Source organism: Primulina huaijiensis, chromosome 3 (genome assembly GCF_012295235.1).
Source record: "Primulina huaijiensis isolate GDHJ02 chromosome 3, ASM1229523v2, whole genome shotgun sequence".
Classification (NCBI taxonomy): domain Eukaryota; kingdom Viridiplantae; phylum Streptophyta; class Magnoliopsida; order Lamiales; family Gesneriaceae; genus Primulina; species Primulina huaijiensis.
The window spans coordinates 5,244,636-5,267,479 of NC_133308.1; the positions used below are offsets into that span (position 1 = coordinate 5,244,636).

The window sequence follows — 22,844 nt, forward strand, 5'->3', positions numbered from 1 at the left end:
GAAGGTGCAACTTTGAGAAGTTATTTAATACTCAAAAACAACAACGAGCAAATGTTAATGCATGAAGGGATACCATAGCCAATGGAATGTAGAACGATGTTGATCAAATTGTCAGTAATGATTAGATTTTTTTTATAAAAGACTACTCATTATTTTGAGTGTTCTTTTAATAAAATTTTATTATGAACTTATAAAAATATTGTTCATTAATATGTTGAATTGACATGAAGAATTGAAATTTTGATTTCAATAAATTGGATAGTTCATTTGTCGTTTTTCACAAATTAAATTGATTTAACTTTTAAGTAAGTAAAATTCATTTACATTCATAAATAAAAAAAATAATTTAAAATTGAAGAGGTTATCTATGTCCAATAATTATTTTTAAAAAATTAATAAAAAATAAATCACAATTATAAACTACAAAATTCACATAATTCTATGAAAAAGTTTACAAAAGTCTACAAAAATCTTGAAAAAAGTCTATAAAATTCTATGAAATTTGTTTTACAATTCTACGAGATTCCATAAAAGTGAATAAAAATCCATCAACTCCACAAAAGTCCATCATTTAAAAAAAGTCATTAAAAGTCTTTGAAAGTATAGAATGAATACATTAATTCGGAAAAAGAGATTTGAAATTTTGGTATTTTCCAAATTCATCTATTCAACATTATCAGATAAACAAGAAATCCACCAAACACAAATTCCATATCGACAAATCCTTTACATTAATGTTTGAGAAGTCACTAAAGTAATTTAATTTATCCATTTTCTCTAAATTAATCCAACCAATAGAATTCCAATCCAAAAGACGGGATCCTCCAGACCCGCCCGCTAAGCCCGCACCCTTCTATAATCTCCTGCACTGCCACTGACTGATCCTCCGCTCAAAAATGGCCTCCTCCAAAACCCTAATTCGATCCGGTTTTTTTCTGATGAAGCGGTTTATCTACACCAACCCCAGCCCATTTCTCTCCAGGACCACCGAGATTGTAGCTGCGCCTCCGAGAATACTTCCGTCTCCGCCGCCGCTACATTTTCCTCGGTATCAAGATGACGCCGATTCTATCAGAAAGCTTTCGTCCGACGGCTTCCTTTACCCCTCGGGCATTCCTTCTCTCCCGTTCTTCCTACCCGAAGGTAATTCCTAGAGCCCCAAATGCCCGTGTGTGTGAATACATCGGTTTTTGGTTTTTAAGTTTTGAGCCAATTTTGTGTTCCTTGGTCATGTTTCTTTTCGGGTCTGCATATGCTACAGCTTTTTCTAAGCTTAATTATTGATGATTATCATTTGATTGGTGGCACCTGACTTTTGGGGAAACTGCATTTTTGTGAAATTTGTTGTTATCGATTGAACCGCTGCGGGAAATTCCATGATTGCTGGTCTGTAGCTAATATGTTAAATTATTTGGGATATTGCTTGTTCATCTGTGTTGGTATGATATATTTGGATTTCATTGTAACGCTCAGGTTGGATGTTATAGAAATGGGATCTTTACGTGCCCCTGGTGAATGAGTATTTCTTGTGGCACTCTTGTGTAGCTGAAGTATCATTTAAGTTGTGTAGATGTTTTCTTTTGGTTCTTGGCTCATTGACGTGCATGAAATATTCCCACCTTTTGAGATTCAGTTCTCGATGTTGGAAGAGATTATTAGATGTTTATCATTGTTGAGGCATACAAGATTGAAGTGGTTCATTCAATGCCACTCTTGGAGTAGTTCTTAACATTGTTGAGATTGTAAAATATGTGCATCAATCACATTACTTTGTATTTTCATCGTTGTGATGCAATCACAACTCTTACTACCTCGGTAGAGTAGAATTATGCATCAAGGATCATATGATTGAAATGGGCTTAGCGGGATTGTCCTGTTTTTCTTGCAGTTAAGGCACATACTTCTTATGCGCGAGCAGCGCGACTCATAAGCTGTTTTGAGGTGAGTCATGAGTGGCCTTTAAAAGTGTGATAGCTGTTGTGCTGAAGATGAAATCGGTAGTTACTACACTTTTCCTCAATCATAAATTAATTTAAAATACTAAGCAAACAACTTGTATTTTCAATTAATTTATGATTGAGGAAAAGTATAGTTGGAGGATTATTCCTCTGCTCCTTCTATATCTTGGGATTTGCATCTGCGGAGAGATTTGAGAGATGAGGAAGTGAACGTACTGAGCTCTTTGTTAGGATCTTTAGAGAGTGTCAGATTGGTTGAGGGGGTTGAAGATACCAGGGCGTGGGTTGGGGATCTTTCAGTAGTTTTCTCGGTCAAATCATTCTATGAGTCTTCTTTCCGATTATGGATTCCCCTCTGTTCCCGTTCTTAATGTCATTTGGAAAAGCCGTATCCCATCTAAGGTTCAAATATTCTCGTGGACTACATTGCTAGGTAAATTGCCCACTTATGATATAATGCAAAAGAAATGGTCTTCGTGTGCTCTGTGCTATATTGGTGTGTTTTGTGTCAGAAGGAGGTGGAGAATCAGGATCATATATTTATTCAGTGTTCTTTCACGAGCATTCTTTGGTTCAAAGCTTTGGAGGAGATGAATTTGGTATGGGTAGTCCCGTGATCATTGCCCAAGCTTTTTGTGGTAGATCTTGGACGCGAGCTAGGTAATAGGGGTAGAACTTTTGGACAGTAATGGTACACTGAATGTGCTAGTCGGTATAGTTGGAACGGAATAGACGAATTTTTTACGGTTCAGAAGACACGGCGGCGGAAGATGTTTGGGAAAAAATTAAGATTCGTGTATCCAGTTGAATAGGGAAGCATGTAGATTTTAAGAGCTTCTCGATTTTAGATCTAGTGAGAGGTTGGAGTTTTATTTGTGTTTGAGTTGACAAGGATTTTTCTTTTCTTTTTTCATGTTGTGCAGATTTTTTGTCCGTCCTTTGTATTTTTAACTTCTATTTTACCAAAACCAAAAAACAACTTGTCGCTATTTGATCATGGTTCTGAAATTGTTTTGTACATTGGTGTACTATATTTTCTTTTCTTATTAATACTTTGCACAGGAGATGATTCTTCATCTAGTGCGCCATTGCAATTATTTCCAAAGCGAACTTATCAACCAAGCAACATCAAACGGAAAAGGACTCATGGATTCTTTGCTCGGTACCTCTCTCTTTCTTACATTACTGGTGAACACTGGTTCCTCAATTTTATTATGATACCCTAAGATATGTTATCGGCGAAGAAATTTTTGAATTTTGAACCACATGATAGTATCCAAGCATGCAAGATTATGATTCAGTGGTCTCTGGAATTTTACAAAGCCTAGAAAGTCGCCTTTGCTTTTAAACATTCATGTCAGGATGTCAAGTTTTTTCCCGCCTAAAATTGATCAGTTCTTGTTGACAACTGTTTTATCTATCCATCATGGCCAGTAAAGCAACAACAGGTGGGCGTAGGGTTATTGCCAGACGAATAGCCAAGGGTCGATCAAGGATTACTGCATAATGACTGCGTTGCCGTCCTTTAATCAAATCAAGAATCACATCCTCTGAGGCATTAAGAAGAAAAGAAGATTCACTTCTGATGTTGGATGTATCTCTTAAGGTTTTTACTGTTACAACACAGAAGAATGCAGGCCCTGTAGTTGTGTGACGAATTTGATCTGTGAACTTTTAGGTTTGTTAATTTGTTAAAAGAGTTCATTTAATAGCTAGACCTTTCAAAATTTACTCAATAAGAGGGAAACCAGGATTCTGAAGCTATCACTTAAATTTTGAAAGAGTTTTAAATGGGTGGTGGTTTTATTTTTTCCTTGTTGGGTATGTGCTCATGTGTGACCCGAATTTATTTATGTATGGGCTCAACCTTTTTGTGTGAACTTGTCTTTTTTCTCACAAATATACGTCTTTTTTCTCACAAATATACCTCATTAGTGCAAATATTCAAACGTAATTCAAACTTTAAAACTAACTTAATTTAATGTTATTTGTTGGCTGTGTGAGGATCTGTAAATTTCTGCTGCCAAAATAAATCAAACGGAAGAAATTGGCTATAAGATGTGTGGGTGAGCATTTCATATATTTATCATTTGATAGAAACATAAATATGGAGAATAAATTTATTCGTTAATTCTATTTTGAAATCCAATAATTAACTTGCGGCATTAATAGAAGCAAACATGCGAATTTCAAATTTATTTGTGAAAATTATGCCCGTCGCCAAAGTTCTTGAAGAAAAACCAAGAAGACAAACCTACTTTAAGATAATTTTTTTAGATGAATATTCATTCTACATAGATATTTTAAATGATTATTTATTATTTCTAAAAAAAAAAAAACTATTTTTAAAATTTCTTACATGCCATTGTTGACTACACCTACTTCTAGTATCAACACAAAATCTTATACTGAGTTCTTAAACTAATATATTACTAATTAGTTTTCTAAATGATTAAACGATATCTTTTTCCCATGCATGCATGGCTGGAAAACCTTCTTGTAGATAGAAATAGAGCGATATATAGGGAAAAAAAAATAGAATTTACCTAATAGAAGTTTAAATATGAGAATGAAATAATGAGGAAAATGATTTTTTTCATTTAACTTTTCCAATTTTGGGTTTTGGCACATTAAGTTTTCAAAATATAGTTTTGATACACATTTACTTTCGACTACTTTGGTCTAATTTTTACGTGATATTTAACAAGTCAGCAATTTTCGATGTTATTTCAGCATTTTTGTATATCATGTAATTAGTATTTTCCGGTGTTACATTATTTATTACACCAAAGTAGTCGAAGTTATAAAGTTACTTTAGCAAAACTAATTTTTGAAAATTTAGTGGACTAAAATAAAAAAATTCAAAATAAAAAATTTGAATAAATTAGTAGACCAAAATAAATTATTTTCCCTTAAATTATCTTGGCCAAACTATGTGGAAACGACACTACCGTCTCCCACAACTTTCCACGAACTAAATAAAAAAAAAAGATTATTCACGATACAAACTTATATATTTATAACTAAAATAAAAATAAAGTATATAGTATAGATATAGATATCTTTTAAAAATATATCATATTTAATTATGAGCATTCATTAATTTCAAAAAGATCTCGTCAAATCCAAATCCAGGAAGAAACATGCTCTTTCCCCATAAATGCGCCATTGCCAATTGCCATTTACCTAAATATCAATTCATAAAGTTCAAAGATAAGCAAACATTGATTACGATAATGGAATATCCGAGCTGGTTGAAATAAGATTAGGGTTCAAGAAATCAGGGTAGCTGCATGGGAGAGGAGGTGTAAGAAGAAGAAGCAGCAGCAAATATTTCCATGAAAGGTTCAAAGTACTCCATGTTGCCATGTGAACAGCACTCAGAATTGAAACCCGAGTGCCCAAGAATCGGATCAAGAACTTGTTCTGGTGAAGAAGATGAAAAGGGAACCCCTAACTCACTCCATTTCAGAAGATCGCTGATTTTCGGAAGAATCGGAATCGTCAACGATGAATCTTGATCAAAACCCTGATTAAGTTTTGGATTATTCATCTGAGTTGAGAGATTTGCAGTGCTAAAAATGAAATCATCTTCCGGTTTTAGTAGGGATTGCTGATGATCATCAACAAATTGAGGATGGTATAATAATGGAATTGAGGGTTCAATATCGAATGCAGATGAACTGAAGTGAATATTAGATGGTGGCGGAATGGTGAAATTCGATGCATTATAGTTCATCAAGTGATCATCAAGTTGTCTGATTTCAACCTGATCAAAATCTTGAAAGACCAGTGGAGGGTTTGTGATGCAAATTCGGTCTATTTGAGGACTTGGGATCAAATTACTGATGGAATTTAGAAAGTAAAGATTGTTTTGATAGGAAGAGTGACTACTTCTGCTACTGCTGAGCGAGTTTGTAAGATTTGGAGAGATTAATGTGGCAGTAAGATGATCAGAAAGATCATTCTGATGAGCAATCAGCTTTTTCTTGATGCTTGAATTCCAAAAATTTTTGACTTCATTGTCTGTTCTTCCAGGGAGATGTTTGGCTATCTGAGCCCACCTGGAAAAAATATCAAATTTAGAAAAATAATGAATCATATTTAAGTTTCAAATAATGAATCATATATATAATATATATGATTATAGAGTTTTACCTGTTTCCTAGAATCTTGTGGAGTTCAATGATGAGGGCTGCTTCTTGGGGAGAGAAACTGCCTCTCTTCAAATCAGGCCTAAGGTAATTTATCCATCTCAATCTGCAGCTCTTGCCACATCTTTGCAGCCCTAAATTATTTCAATATATAAAGCACACATACTATCTGTTAGTATGACAATCCAAAGATCGTTAAAACTATACAAACTACGAAAACGAGTTTAATATGAACCCCTATGAATACTTGAAGAATGTCGTCTCCTTGGTAAATCTTTGATCCAGCTAGGCACGCACGAATCCAGATTCTAGGGGTGGAGATGTGACATAGAGTGAGGGGAAAGCGTAGGTTTTTGGGAAAGAAAGTTCATAAGTTCTAAATCTTTTTAACTAATAAGAATACCGCCACCGCTCTCCCGAAGTGGCTCGATCCACCGTTCTAGATCTTTTTAAAACGTAGGTTTTTGGGAAAAAAGGTTCATAGGTTCTAAATTTATTTAACTTGAAAGATCGCCACCACGCGCAATCCCAAGTGGCTCGATCCGCGGTACATCTATGTATGTGTGTGCATGGGATGCATGCACCGTCATTGACTTTTTCTTTGCGGAGAGACTGTACAAACGGATGCATTAACACATACAAGTGAAGGATTTAACAGCATATATATACCTGCAAGTCTTGGAACTGAGCTCCAGCAGCCATGTCCATAATTGGAGACATATTTTATAAGCTTCTCATCTTCTTCAGGTGACCACAGACCCCTCTTCACTTTCTGTTTGTTACAGCAAGAATGATGCACCATTTCCTTAAAATGAGTGGCTCATAGATATCTGCACCGAAGTAAACACAAGCAACACACAGATACACATATATAGGTACGTGTATGCAGCATATAATATGAAGATCAAATTAAGAAATAAGAAAAAAGAAAAGAAAAACTTTAAGCTTGAAAAACTGAGGGATGGAATGGAAGATATCAGGGCATTGTACGTTGAGATTTTTTGTTTAATATGAAGAGCTGTACCACCATAGCTACGAGGGCCCTTCTTTGATTTGGGGAAAAAAGCTGCGATATTGGGGTATTTCTTGCGGAAGGGAGAGTACTTATAGTAAGGGTTATTTGCCATGAAAATGTAGTCCTCGAGTCAGCCATGCAGGTTCCTAAGGTCCCACTTTTTTGAACTCCAATACTACTTTCTTGCATTCGTCTGACGTTTCAAAACTACTAATAGTACGCGATGTTGTATACAATAATATATTGAAATAATTTTAAAAATTGAACTACCATATCCACGATCGTTTTCTTAGCAAGAGAAATCATTGTATCTACAATTTCTCAATAATTATACTTTTTGAAATGAAACAAACAAGTGAAGCTTGTTATAATACTGATTATCGAATTAAGCATTTGTCGTTTTTCAAAATTATAATTTGTCGTAACCGTAAAATTTTAATTTTTTTTAACCACATAATAATCCAAACATCACGTTGTTGCGATCACTCTCTCGCAGCAATTATTGCACCAACAAATGGCTAAGTCATGACTCGTCTAATAAACGTATGAATAGTACTACAAATTAAATCTTTTTCCGAAAAAAAGTACTACAAATTAAATTTCTGCTCCTCGAATCAAAACTTTGAGCAGATCCTGTTCAAAGTTGGACTTTTCTAAGTAATGAAAAACAAGTAATAAAATATCATAAATAAATTTAAGTTTTGCTTTTCTTTTTTTTTTTTTTTTTTTTTTTTTTTTTTTTTTTTTTTTNCATTTTTATTTCGAGAGATGTTTACTTTGATTCATTTTCTTTTATATTAAAATCATTCTTCTGTTATATGTAAAATTCATCGATTGCTTTATTGGAATTTTGTTTGGCCATTGGCATCTCTAATGTTTGTATTTTCTAAAATTCTTCCGAGACGGTTCGCTTAGCTCTTAATCCAGTTGAGGACTTTGGTCCAGTAGGGGTTCTAGCCTTGGATTTTAATTTTTTTGCTTTTGGACATTAGCTTTATTTCCATTAAGCATATGTATCGCTCGATCAACTGTGTAGCTCATTTTCTAGCTCGCAGAGTTTTAGATGTTTCTCTAGATTTTCAATGGCTAGATGAAAATATTCCATCTTGGATTTCTTGTGTTGTTCTTCGGGATTTCCTGGATTGATTATATTTTATTTTTAATGTTAAAAAAAAAAAAAACACAGCAGTCGTACTTATAGGACACTATCTTATTCTCATTTAATGATGCATGATTCCACAAAATGGAACAAATCTAAAGCTATGACATTAATTTATTATTGAAATACTTTTTAAAATGTATANGAATTTAAAAAGCTATTGGAAAAATAAATTTTACAAAAGAATCTCATTTTACCATTGTTGAATGAATGTTTTAATAAGAAAAATTTTTTTTTGGAAGAAGTTAATGTATTTAATGACGAGTGAGACTAGTAAAATAATAGAGAAAATAATATTAAATATGGAAACTATATTATATATTTGAGACAAATGAAAAAAATGCGATATTTATATTTTGGATGAAGAGAATAAATCGTAAAACTATATACACATGTACGCAGATTTTTATGATAAAAGTCAACTTTTCCTCAAAAGCAATTATTTTCATTCAAATTAAACCAAAGAAAATGAATAAATAAATAAAAGACGAATTCGATCAATAAAAAAAAAAGTATATGTCACACAAATTTCCATTTTTATGAATAAATGCATATCTTCCTTGTGGTGGTGATATGAAACTTGCCATTGTTAACGAATCAGAAAGAAAAGCAAACAGTTTTATAATTTCGTCATCGCCAAACCATAGCATTAAATGCAACAGATACGAATGAAAGATGTGCATGCACAATGATCCAATGCAAATTCACAAACATTCTCCTTATACAAAATGACAAAAATTTACGTGAGACGGTCTCACGGATCGTATTTGTGAGACGAATTACTTATTTGAGTCATTCATGAAAAAATATTATTTTTTATGTGAAGAGTATTACTTTTTATTGTGAATATGGGTAGGGTTGACCCGTCTCACAGATTAAGATCCATGTGACGGTCTCACATGAGACCCACTCAAACAAAATTTATTACAAAAAAACAAAATTTCTCAACAAATAATAATTCATAAATTAAAAACCATTGCATGTGTAACTTTTAAAGAATTAATGTTAATTAGTTCGTGATAAGAAATGATGAAAAATAAATTGAATTTGTAGAACATAAAATTATGAAATCTCACTTTAAATGCGAAATTTCAAAAAATTATTTATTTAGTTTCGAGTTATGGTTAAATTAGTGGAATTTTCATAAATTTGATTACAATGAGTGATTCTGAGGCAATTCTTGATTTTGAAATTCAAAATAGATCCCTCTAGGTTATTTTCACCAAATGTCTAGTTCCAAGTTTGTAAATCTTGAGCTGTAGCCCCATTACTAGCTGTTTCTAATGCGTATTCGCTTTACAAAATTTATTGTTTGTTAAGACATATCATATTATATATCGTTGATCAATATATTTAATTTACTCAAATTTTCGATGTTCTTGCTTATCACTAAGTAAAACACTAATTTTTGCTCTCATGGATACCACTGAGTTCAAATTAACACATACGTTATGAATTTCAGTAGCAGCAATTTCGAATCCGTCCTTTTACAAAAACTAAACAATCCTAATATCGTCTCTCTTTCGACAAAATAACCTTGTAAATCCCTCTCCTAAACTTGTGATGGCCTCCTCGACGTAATTTTTGGGTCCTTCCCTAACGACAATGGATACGGCGCCGAAAATTGACTACGTGGGAGGAAAAAATAATTCCCCCTTGATGATAAAAGATAGTTTCCAACGGAATGAAGAGATCATACAAAATTAAGCAATACTTGTTTTGGTTCATTCCATGCTTCCAAGTCGCTTCAAATGCAATTCAAAGCATATACGCATGCTTGTGATCAAAGGGAAAAAAAATAATTAAAAAAATAATTGATAATAAATCATGTAATTGATGCATGCACATGCATGAATTAATGGCTGCAGGGTCCATTGCTCTATTCGATGTCCCATAGTAGGACATAGATTCAGGTTTCACTTTGTTTTTTCCTACTTTGAGGTTGCTTATAAATAAATAAATAAATATATANTATCTATATCTATGCATATTATATATATAAAATTATACCAAAATAAAATTACTATTATATCCTTGTCAAAGTAAAATTTCACAAACATACCTCTGTTTTAAAATATAAATCAAATTAATAACAAAAAATAAATGATATATAAGCGTTCAATGCGTGCACGTATAATTTGGAGGCAAAAACTTGTGTGACGGTCTCACGAGTCGTATTTTGTGATACGGATCTCTTATTTGGGTCATCAATGAAATAATATTACTTTTTATGTTAAGAATATTACTTTTTATTGTGAATATCGGTAGGGTTCACTCGTCTCACAGATAAATATTCGTGAGACCGAAACCTGTGACTAGATCGTCCTGAAGACGGATGCGACGGGAAGAAACGGACGCAGAGATTTCTCGTATAAAGAGCTGTTGTCGAAGTTCATGCGATTGGAATGCTGATAACGAAAACGGGATTCCTAAAAAAATAGATTGATTCTCGAATTGATCAACGTGAGTGAACTGTGCTTAGACGCTTCGTAAAACCGCACCGATCTACGAGACGAAAGTCTTCTTTTTCTTCTGCTTTTCGCGTGAACGTGGGCAATTTAGATTAGAAATGAAGTAGGATGCATGGGTGTAGTTCTACTATAGATTCAATTCCTAGGGGCAGGAGCGGTAGTTGAAGTGCAAACATCCCATAGGGCAATATATCATACCCTATGGACCACGCGCGCTTATACACATTAGTAAAGTAACTTGGTCCCAATATCTAGAGATGAAGAATGGCGTACATTGACCTCCCTCGCTTTACAAGTGTTAATTATGGGAATCAGCGTTATGAAAAATAAAGCTCAGAAAGATCTTTTTTCGATCTGGTCCTCGCTTTTGTTCATTATAAATAAATAAGCACTTTGATGGAGATTTGTAGCATCATTCAAGTAAATACAGATTGAGATCGTAGAAACATGAGCTTGTAATATAGCTACACCTAATTCAAGACCGGTTAATGCAAGAACTATAAATAAAGGACCAAGATCTCCTATGAAATAGAAAAGACCCACATTTATAATATTAACTTATGATAATCTTGAATCACTATTTTCATTTTTTTTCTTGACGACAAGTTTTCAATCTTAATGCAGGGCAAGGCTGCCAAAGTAGTTCTTCAATTATTAGGATCGGAGCGTAGACGAAGCGAGCAGAGCCCAAAAAGGCATAATTCAAGGGCAAAGTAAGTTTAATGAATTGAATCCAATGCAGCCTTTATCCCACTAAACAAAAGAAGGAATAGAGTCGAATCCAAACCATGATGGTATTTTCTTGTTCGGGTCTCTTTCATCTTTTTAGGTTTTGAAACTAATTCATCCATTCCCTCTACTTAGCAGTTATACTAGTTTTTTAGAGAGAACTGAACGACCTACTCTAATTTGGAAGAGTTTAATAAATTATTTTGAATAACATTTTTTTTCTGGTTTTTCACCTTTGGCTTTTGATAACCTTCATATTTGCAGAAAATGCATTATAGCGCATGTAGGACAACGTTTGAAAGCTGTAATTAAAATTTGAAAGAAGGTTGGATACTAAAATGTTCTTATATTATCTGTTACTGTTTTATATAACAATTAATTTAGTCTCTTCATAGGACAGTGGGAATTACAAATATAACTCTTATTTTAAAATTTACCTAAATCTGATTGGATAACAACTTATCCACCTAAAATTGGTTAGCAGTACAACTTTCTTTATGTCTCTTTACAAACAAAAAAAAAGAATTTAATTTATTTTTTTCCGAGTAAATTTTAATCCAATTTAGAAATTATCACAATCCCTCGTGTTGCTCTTGTATGGAAGGATTTAATTTGATTTGAATGATGAATTTGAAATGACTTTGATCATAATATACAATTTTCCTTTTTGATGCCTCATTTTGTATTTAAAAAAATAGAACAGAAATAGCTAGAATTAAATATAAATTGAATTATAAACGATACCAAACACCAGAAATGTGCACTGAAATATAAAATTTGCGTCTTTGATTTGCTCTAAAATAAAGCCATGAAGAGTACAATATGACTAGAAAATTCATGATGTGCATATGCTGAGAAATCAACCAGACAACAAGGTGTTGATAACATTCCAAAACCAAAGAATCTACACATATAAGTATTTAGAATCCATCAAGATTCATTGCACTTCATGTAGTAATCTCGTCCGGTGTGCATCGAGTTGTAGTGACCCTTGATTGAATAAAGATCAGTATCAGCACTCTTCCTAGCAACCCCTCGAGAAAGTGGACTTGGTTTCCCATGATACGATAAATCCTCGATCGAATGCCTCTCAATGGAATTATGATTAGATGAATCAGTAAATGGTTTCTTCTTAGCTTTGATTGACAGTGTCGAACTCATGTAGTGAGGCTTGGTGCAACTATTGCTGTTCGGATTTTCGCCCGAACCTGCAGTCTTGGAAGTCCCGGAGGAAGAATTCGAGGTTGTGCACTCATCAGAATATGCAAGTCCAGGACATGGTTCAGATGATGAACGCAAAATTTGACAACTCTTTGGAACTTTTGAGAATATATTCTGTTTCTTGGTCAATGAATCTTGACGGAATGGAGTTGAAAATGGACCGTTTGCTCTAGTTCCGTCTTTTTTTGAAGTAGCCGTCGTCAATCGAGATATTTCGACATGGGACTCTTCCATAGTCCTTGCCTCCCATGGCTTGGTAGGCATCCATTGTTCAAGCCAGCCGAGTTCCAGCCCCTTGTTTTCAACTTTAATCTGTGTAGTCGCACTCTTCATCCTCGTGTTCAAAATTGGGTCTTTTCTTAATAGCTGAAAAACATTTAAAAGATACATATATCATCGAGTCAAAATGCATCCAAAATATCAACAACAAAAAAATAAAATTATGACATATCCTACAATTACCTGCTGAGAAAGGGCATATGCATTTGCCCTCTCCCTCTTGGCAGCTCCTTCTTGTTTCATTTGAACCTTAAACCTCATCTCTTCAACCGTCCCACGACTATCACACCATCCACTCTGAAATCACATTGAAAAAGAAACATGAATTTTCAACTTTACAATCGACACAGACACAGAGAACTACACAGGCTAGCCTTGACATAAATTGGTCATAATATGTAGTTGTAACTCATAATACCTCAGCCAGCTTCACGGGATCGACTTGGATTTGATTCTCTAGCTGACCTTCAGCAAATGATTGATTAGCCTGTGTTCGAGCTCGATTTTGAACTCGAACAAGTGCCTGCATGCACCTCAGTGTCACAGCAGCTTGTTTTCTCACCAATCGTCCCCGAACAATAGCTTGTAGTCTCACCAGAGCTTTCAAGGCCCTTAAAGCACGTTTTGCCTTCAAAATATTTTCATTTATGGGGCATCTTTAACGAAAGGACTTTCAAAATAGATAACAAATGCAAGTTTAAAATGCATAATTCTGTGAATTTCAACAGAATTCAAGCAATAATAGCTTACAATGTGAATTTCTCAACAGAATCCAAGCAATAATAGCTTGCAATTTCAAGAACGCTAATATATCAAATTTTAAATTCATTCTCTATTTATTTACACGTTAATCATACAAATTAGTTAGAATGAATTTCGTGACATTATAATTCATCGAATTTGAAAATCTTTCTTAATAGCACGAAAATTTATATAAAATGCAAATTTAAATTTGAATTTCAAGATTTTGTTTTCTAAAATATTATATTTGAATAAATTTGAAATTCAAATTAAGTGCGTCTATCCAAATGCAACCTAACTTTAACCCATCGTCATGTAAAAACAATGACAATTGCACTTAAAAAAGCTACTAAAGTCTGGAAAAGAAGAATATGCATGAGAATACCAAAAAAGAGCGAAAATTTGTTTGAATTCGAGCTGCTGCCCATTCTCGCCGGACAGCTAAGAAGTCCTGAGGTGAGGTTCTGGCCAAAGCAGCCACCGCCGCTGCCATTTCACCGCCAAATGAGAAAGATGAAGCTTCTGAACACTCAGTCTCGGGTGCATCTCCGCCGCCTTTTCTGCTCTTCGCCGCTACAAAAATCCCACCAGAAGCACTCCTCCATAGTTTCCACTTTCTCCCTTTACCACCCACTTTCTCCTGCATCGGAAACAATTTCAAAATGCATATACGGATACACAAAATCAACAGAACAAATCTAAAGAAAAGAAAAATAAAGACAACGATGGTTTTTAAGCTCACGGGTTCATTTCCAGAGGTCTTTTTGAGGGTAATCAGTGATTTGATCCACTTTCCTGAAGCACCCATCAAGTAAACAAATCTAATCCAATCCAACAAAAAGAAAGACAGATTCCAAATGTGGTTTTCCAAGATTTGTGCTTGGAAACTCTGGTATATGAAGACAAAACAGAAGGAGGGTATACGAAAATCGGAGAGGATTTCAGCTCAAGAACATGAAAAGACCCAGATGGCATAATTATCATGGGAACTTGAAGGGATTTAAATCGGATTAATTTAATTGTCTGGAGCGTAGTGAAGCGTCTTTGAAATTTGAAATTTTGAAAAAACAAAGCATGAAATGGAAAGCTTCCACAGACAGTTATCCAATGACTTTCCAACATTGACTATACGACGTAGTTTCTAAAACCCCCGCTCCTCCGGGTCTCCAATTCAAAGCTCATGCTGACAAATCTTACATTTAAAAAATTATATATAATTTACACTTTTCCATTTTTGCTCTGGTTAAATATAAATTTATATTTTTAGTCCCGTAAATTCTAACTAATTTTTTTATTTTTATCTTATTTTTATTGGAGTTCAACACGTCGATTGTTGGCCACGAATGCTGACGTAGAATTTTAGAATGTCATAAAATATTTTTTTAAAAAAATCATGATACATGCAAATTTTCTTCCAAAAATTAATATCAATATCAACGTCCACCACATAAGTAATTTCTAAAAGACGAGATGGACTTCGAAATACTACACTACCAGAATGTAACGTGAGACGTACCGCGAGCAATAGTTACAAGCAGCATATTCTTCCCAATGTTAGGGGACTTCGTTTTGAAGATCAACAAAGAAATATCAAGTTATAAGCACCCAATTGATGAAGCCAGTCTGGTCGTAGACGGACCAAAAAAATTCACATCTCAAACTGAAATATGTAGTGTAGTCGGTGCTATGGACAAAGGAAAAAATCACACTACTAGTCTAATTTGCAGGGGCATGACGTTTAATCTCAAATGTAAAATATGATTACACCATATTTCTTATAGCATTTTGTGGTACTTAATACAATATATTGTCATAATTCTGTACTGTCTTTTCAATTTATCTAAGATCTCCAGAGTGTTTACAGGAATCCGGGAATATTTCTAGAAACTTGTTATTTTGAATAACAAGTTTACCTTAGGACTATGATAATTTTTCCTATTTTCTTGATATCTAACATTGATTAGATTTTCCTGTTTCAAATATTCCAACTTTTTGGAATAAATCTTGCAAATAATCAATCTCGGACATGGGTTCGGATTCATATTATTTGAGAAATTCTCCTCCTCAAACATTTAATTACTTGTATAATAATAAATTTTTATGTTTGAAATAATTTTACCTAAGCTCTGATACTATTTCTGGCCCCATTAAATCAATCATTAAATTTAACTCATATAAGGTGATTTTTGTCATTTTTATTATATTAGAGAGTTTAAAGAAAATTTTTTAGGTGTAAGGAGTTAAGATAAAATTGAGTTTACTGTAGTCCATCAATAATAAGTCAAACCAAACATATCCCCCACTAGCTGACAAGGTAAACTTACAAACATTAATTAAGTAAAAAAATTATTTATTAATTTATAATAAAAAAATTTATTATATAAATACGTGGCATTATTTTTATTATTCTTTTTTTTCCAGGCTGATGAAGCCCATAATATAAAAGGGCTGAGATGCGAACCTGTTCATTTTGAAGCCCAATAATTATGGGCTTTTAATAAACCCAGTCGGTTATGAAAGCAAGTTCTCTACAGTGCACTTTTCTCTTTACGGTCCAGTGCCTACTGAAATCGTTACATCGATAGCCTTTTAATAAAGATCAAAAGTGAAAGATACAGCGAAGTTGATCATCTACCTGAAAATTCCGGACATTTCCCATGGCGGAAAATAAAAAATTGGACTCTTCAATTCATTCTTCAGGTACGAAGAATTTATCCCGCTTTTGTTCTAAGACTATTTTGTGGTGCGTGATTAGCAATTTTTGTGTTTTAAGAATTGCTTTCTCGATCGGGATCGGGATCGGTGCTTGGACTTTACTTTCCTTCTAGCTTGTGCCTGTTGCTTGTTGTGAAATTTAGGCTATTTTCTGTAGAAGCTGAAATATTTAAGGAAATTTAGGCTATTTTCTGTAGAAGCTGAAATATTTAAGCTTTTTTTTTATTTCATGTTTAAATTGTGGCCGATAAATTGTCAAAATTTGCCTTTAATTTGATTTGAAAAGACAGCTGAAAATATGTGAAATTTATGACAGTCATGTTTTTGTTTTTATCAAAATTCGTTGAAGCCTAGCCTTGATGGTAATGATGTGAATTCAAAAAGCTTTGGTTCCTCATTTGTAAACTCTGTATTCATGGGGACAAACAACGTGAGATGGCTGGTATAGAGGGATTGCGAAAGTTTATTCTAGGAGATAGCATGATTATCATGTGATCATACTTTGTTTTTTAGAATTAGAATACAAATCGAAAAGGGTTTCGTTTTAAGTTGATGTTTGTGTTGTTATGTTGTAGCAGATGGAGATGTAGGAACACGAAAGCAAAAGATACACTATGATAAATCGCCTCGCCACCAAAATGAAACACACGGGACAAGTGATGACATTGATGAGAAGACTCCGGTTGATGAAGTCAAAGGACCGAGTGTTCTTGAACGAGCCAAGGAAGAGATTGAAGCTGTGGTGGGAGCAGTTCTTCCAAAGAAATAGTCTCAGTGTTTATTTACCTGGCCTCGGCTTTTGGCCATCATATGAATATAATGTTATGGGAAGTTGGTTTCCTTGAAATGTTTTACTTGATCCTTTGTATTGTATTGCCTTCAGGATTCAAATGCTAACTGTTTTCGTCTACCTAATAATGTTTGTGGCGTGCAAGGACTGATCCTTCAACGTTTGTTCTTCGTGTTCTTGTTTGTTGCTAACAGATCCAATGATCATCTTCTTCTTAAATTTTCTCTAATACTTGTATGATTTTCATGTTAACATACTTAAAATGAAGTTCGTGATCATTTACCTCCATGAACACGATTCTGGACCGCCCTACTAATTAGGGAAGGGTAGAGGAATCGATCCACTCCATGGTGTGGTGATCAAACTTTTTGAGGGTGTTTGGGTGTGTTTTGATTTGTATTAGGATTTCATTTTGCCATACATGTTCACTAGGTGTGTTGTTCGATCAAGTTGCTTGCGAATGGCTTTCGATTGACTTGATTAACTCTCCATCCAACTGGTGAACGAAGTCAAGTTCCTGCACGCATTGGTGAAACACGAACTCAGTTTCCACTCAAGTTTGAGCAATATATGATCTTCTTTTCTAATGTTATTTAAATCTTTTTAGAATTACTTCTTTCCTAAATTATTTAATAAACACCTCTAATGCATATAGTCCTGGATTCGACTATGCTGCACCTGAAGATCTTCGCTCCGTGTGTATGCATAACCATTGGAAAAACAGGTGTGATCCACATTTAGCCTCTCCTTTCTCTCAAATTCGTGACTTCCCAATGTACATGTGGGTTAGGTTTGATTAATATAAAGATTTGAGAGTTGTGACGTTGCAATAATTATTTAGAGCGAGATTGGATATATACACACTTTTTCAAAATGACCACTGAAATATGAACACTTGAATAAACATGGAGCTTCTTATTGAACTCGAGCAACATAAATATTCGAATTTTAGTTCAAGTTTAGCAATTGAAAATTTATAATTTCAGGCTGTGACATGAAAATGGAGGAAAAACTAAATTTTATTCCACATTTAAATCTCAAATGGATGGAACAAATTGTCATTACTCTGTCCCTCCACTTCACACGCATCTTCTTCTTTTTTTCTTTTCTGCAAACTTTATAATTTAAGTTTCTGAACATGAATCTTGACCAAAACAGTGATATTTTGCGATGAAATTCTGATTGGCATTAATGAATTACTTTCTGCTGAAAAGCTGCGATACTTTGAAACTGGAAAACATGATAAAATAAAATAAAATAAAATAATAATTTAGGAACATTTAGAGTATACAATATATATTTTGTTCAGGTTTGATATTTGATTATCCTCTGTTTTGCCTATGGTTAAAAGCCGTAGGCACTGGCAACATAAAGAAAGATAAGTTCATATAGGTCCGTTCAAGAGACAGAACCGTATTAATTATGTGCTAGCTTCATTTGATTAAATTGTGGGAAATTAAATTTCTTTTTTATTAAAGCTTTTATAGGATAAATTCGTTCGATTATTTGACCAAATCAACCCATTAATGACTCAAACCATCTATTATTTTATTTTATTTATGATGTGTAAGTAATTAATTATCTCGATAAATTAAAAGAATAGTTGAAGACTGAGATTGATTCATCAGTGTACTGAAGAAGGCAAAATGTTACAGTGAATGATCAAATCCCAAACAGTGACTCGCAGCAGCTCACTCCATCACTGAGAGTTTCAGTCTCTTTTCACCAAATGCGAGCCTGCTGTATTACATTATTACATGATGGCCTCTTTTACTAATCATGTTAATATTTCATGTTTTGATCCAAAGGGTCCCTTTTTTGGCTAACTAAATGTATAATCCGAAGCATGCACAGATATCAAAAAACAAAAAAAAAGTGATGCTTGATATAATTTTTACTGCGCCAATCCCAACTCCCTGATGAAACCTATTGGTGTATCACTCAGCTAGAGTTGGTAGTGAAAAGATAGAGGGAGTGGAATTGGCCCTTTATTCTTGTTACTCACATTCAATGCTCATTTAAAATGTTAATTTCAAGAATCACAAACGGCTGAATCTCTATGTATTCAATACTAACAATTGGAGTACCAGGTGAGATATATAATAAAGTTGCCATAGAGGTAGGTGTCCGGGCTTGTATTAGGCTTGAAAATATGATTCTGAGCTCGAGAGTCTCGTTGGACGACACCTTTAATATCAATGGAGTGTAACACGGTTTTGGAACTGATAGTTGTAATATCGAGAAAGGGGATTTTGGTTCGAGTAACAAGTGGTTCACGACGGTTCTAGCTAGCTGCTTCCTTTCGGCTATGGTCCAAAGAGGAGCTTTGTGCTTAAGTTTATTTTCTCAAATTTTACTGTTCAGGAAAAAGGATGACGAGCGTCTAGAATGATGATGAAACTAATCAAATTTAATGCACTAATTTAACTATATATGCACATCTAGTTTTTTATTTACTATAATGGTGACATGAAGATAAATATGGCTAATTTTGTCAACATTTGCAAAAAAACTAATAATTCAGAAAAATAATAATAATAAAATATTGAGTTAGGGCATTAAGACATGATATTCATTAATTAATTAACTCATCATCATCATAACACATTTCTGTTAGTTGCGGATCGGCTATATAGACGTTAGTTTTCCAAACTAAGCGATTTTCTCATGTGTCATATCTTAAACCAAGATCTAAGATATCCTCATTAACCACATTTATTCAAGTTTTCAATGACATACCCTTCATTCTACTTCTTCTATTAAGATGTCAATCTAAGATATATCGAATTAGGGTCGTGTTTGGTCTCCTCTTCACATTATCAAACCATGTTAGACATCTTTCCTTATTTTATCCTCTATGAGGCCTACGTCTAAATAACTTATAACTCATTCGTCAAGATTCAGGACCAAATTTACAAGCTAAATATTCTGCTTTTGAGCGACTAATTTTAAAACTTTTACTTTCAAGAGTTTCATGCCATCTATCTATTCTTTTATTTACACCTTCTTTAATTTCTTCTATCAAGACATATCATCTGCAAACAACATACATCAAAGTACCTCATCGTGAATATGTCCTTTCAGCTCATCTATAACAAAGAAAAGACGAAAGGACTTAAAGTCGATCCTTAATGAAATCCTACTGTCATAGTAAATACACATGACATCCTTCCAACAGATCTAACACTAGTTACAACACGTTCATGCATATATTTAACGATCTCGATGTAGCATTGAGGCACATGCTTCCTTCTAAGTACCCAGCAGATTAATTCTCAAAGCACTCTATCATAGACTTTTTCTAAATCGATAAATACCATATCCATGATTTTCTATTTTCTCTATATTTCTCTATTATTTGTCTAATCAAGAAAATAGCTTTATTTGTAGATGTATCCGGCATAAAACCAAATTAGTTCTCTGATATAGTATTGATATTCTCAAGTGTTTGCTCTATCACTCGTTCCCATAGTTTCATCATATGGCTCATAAGCTTGTTCTCTCTATAGTTTGAGCAGTTCTATATATCTCCCTTGTTCTTATAAGTCGGTACTACAATACTATGTCTCTAAGACTCTGTCATTTTCCTAATATCTAGAATCATAATAAAGATCCTAGTCAGCTATTGAATCCCAAATTCCCCTAGACACTTTCATACCTCAATCGGTATCTCATCTGGTCCAAATGCCTTCTCTAGTTTCATCATCTTTAGTGCCTCCGTTACTTCCTTAGCATTAGCTCTAAGATGGAACGATAGATACCTTACTTCCTGCATCTCATGTCTACCCACGCTTAACTCCTCCGTAATTGTCTTATTGACTAAGTTCTTAAAGTAATCTCTCCATTTATCTAGGATAATTTTATCTTTCATTAAAACTCTATCATTTTCATGTTTAATATACATGACATGACTCAAGTCTTTAGTGTTTCAGTCCATGTCTTTCGCTAACTTAAAAATATATTTCTCTTTTTCTTTTGTACCTTGCCTATCATACAAATCACTTTTAAGTTTTTTTCTTAGCATCTCATATTGCTCTACTACTGAGTCTTTTGGCTTGTTCATACAGCTCATACGATCCTTGGTCTTTAGCTTCTTGATAGTTCTTGAACCTTAATTTTTTCCCTTAATAGCTTGTTGCACCTCATTGTTCCACCACCATATCTCCTTGTCGTGTTATCCCTTACCTTTATCCTCTCCAATTACTTCCCTCGCCCCACTCTTTATATGGCTAGCCATGAGTTCAAATAAATTAGAGTTATCGGTCTTATCCTTACATCTTCACATCCATCGAGGACTAACTGAATATCTAAAATCTTATTCGTACACTACTAAAAAAAGGCAAAAGACAACAGTTAAAAGCCGTTGTCGTTGGTCAAATACAACCGTTGTTAAAAGCCCTGTGGTTAAAGGGTGTGCTCAAAGACAACGGTGAAAAACCCGTTGTCGTAGACGTCTAAAGACGACGGTGAAAAACCGTTATCGTAGGTATATAAAACCGTTGTTAAAGGTCCTGTGGTTAAAGCATTCACTAAAAGACAACGGTTTTGGAGTGATGTGGTAGTTACAATTTGCGACGGTTTAATTCGCGACGGACATCATCGTTAACCGTCGCTACAATTAGCGATTGTCTTAATTTAAACGATCGCTAAACCGCGACGGTTTAATACACCGTCGCTAAATTTAGCGACAGTGTTTTATAAACTTCGTCGCTAATTTTAGCGACGGTTTGGTATGCTTTCCGTCGCTAATTTTTTCAGTAAAATAAAAAAAAAATTCACTTTTAATATTTTAATAAATATACAAAAAAACTCACAATCTACTATGCTAATTATATTCTTGATTTACCGTGGAAAATACTATATTCTTGATTTTAAAAATTTATTAAACTTTAAAAAGAAAATCGAAACTAAAATTGTGTAAGGGAGAAAAATTTTAAGTGTTGTGAAGTGGTATGGTAGAAAATGGACAGATGTTGGGGATATTTATAGACAGTTGGCGACAGTTTTGACTTTAACCGTCGCAAATAGCGACAGTTATTATTCTAACTGTCGCCGATTTAAAATTAGCGACGCTTTTACGATAACCGTCGCTATATTTAGCAACGGTTATGAAGAACCGTCGCTAAATAGAGCGACGGTTAAGTCTAAACTGTCGTTACTTATAGATCGGCGACGGTATTACCAAAACTGTCGCTAAAATTAGTGTCGATTATACAAAAACCGTCGCTAAAATTAGCGACACGTTTTACAAAACCGTCGCTATATTTACATCGGCGACGATTTTGCTTAAAACTGTCGCTAAATTTAGCGACGGTTATACTTTAACCGTCGCAAGTTTTAAATTAGTGACAGTATAGTATAACCGTCGCTAATTTTAGCGACAGATTTTACTTAAACGGTCGCAAAATGTAATATCTAAAGGTTACTAAATGACCCTCCCTCTTCTTATAGAAAGTATTTACTATCCTATGATCAATGACTAATGCAAAGTCTAGAATATAAACTTCCGTGTTATTTTGAACCCCCAAAAGCCTTGACCTTCATGGACCCTCTCATACTCAACTCTATCCTTGCTTACATGGCCATTTAAATCTTCATCTAAGAAGATCTTC

At 33.9% G+C, this 22,844-nt stretch overlaps 3 protein-coding genes and 1 long non-coding RNA gene across 5 annotated transcripts; 2 read left to right on the forward strand and 2 right to left on the reverse strand.

Moving 5' to 3' along the window:
* Positions 1–804: 804 nt before the first annotated feature.
* Positions 805–3,718, forward strand: LOC140973311 (uncharacterized). The gene is made up of 3 exons (XM_073436004.1): positions 805–1,143; positions 3,021–3,120; positions 3,393–3,718. Exons 1-3 carry the CDS (start codon positions 897–899, stop codon positions 3,463–3,465), a joined length of 420 nt encoding a protein of 139 aa, XP_073292105.1. The 5' UTR covers positions 805–896; the 3' UTR covers positions 3,466–3,718.
* A 1,167-nt stretch (positions 3,719–4,885) lies between these two features.
* Positions 4,886–7,170, reverse strand: LOC140972132 (uncharacterized). 2 transcript variants are annotated; one of them, XM_073434600.1, is made up of 4 exons: positions 7,137–7,170; positions 6,782–6,942; positions 6,117–6,246; positions 4,886–6,022 (listed from the first exon to the last, which is right to left on the reverse strand). In XM_073434600.1, the coding sequence occupies exons 2-4, from the start codon at positions 6,912–6,914 to the stop codon at positions 5,239–5,241; spliced, it is 1,047 nt and encodes a 348-aa protein (XP_073290701.1). In that variant the 5' UTR covers positions 6,915–6,942; positions 7,137–7,170; the 3' UTR covers positions 4,886–5,238. The 2 variants fall into 2 exon arrangements, with proteins under 2 accessions (XP_073290701.1, XP_073290700.1); XM_073434599.1 differs by having other exon boundaries at positions 6,782–7,164.
* Positions 7,171–12,233: 5,063 nt separating this feature from the next.
* Positions 12,234–14,821, reverse strand: LOC140972133 (protein IQ-DOMAIN 6-like). Its single transcript, XM_073434601.1, has 5 exons — positions 14,470–14,821; positions 14,113–14,367; positions 13,405–13,614; positions 13,170–13,283; positions 12,234–13,073 (listed from the first exon to the last, which is right to left on the reverse strand). The coding sequence occupies exons 1-5, from the start codon at positions 14,533–14,535 to the stop codon at positions 12,417–12,419; spliced, it is 1,302 nt and encodes a 433-aa protein (XP_073290702.1). The 5' UTR covers positions 14,536–14,821; the 3' UTR covers positions 12,234–12,416.
* A 1,401-nt stretch (positions 14,822–16,222) lies between these two features.
* LOC140972134 (uncharacterized) lies at positions 16,223–17,445 on the forward strand. Its single transcript, XR_012174438.1, has 2 exons — positions 16,223–16,427; positions 17,018–17,445. It is a non-coding gene; the product is annotated as an uncharacterized lncRNA (long non-coding RNA).
* The last annotated feature ends 5,399 nt before the right edge of the window (positions 17,446–22,844 follow it).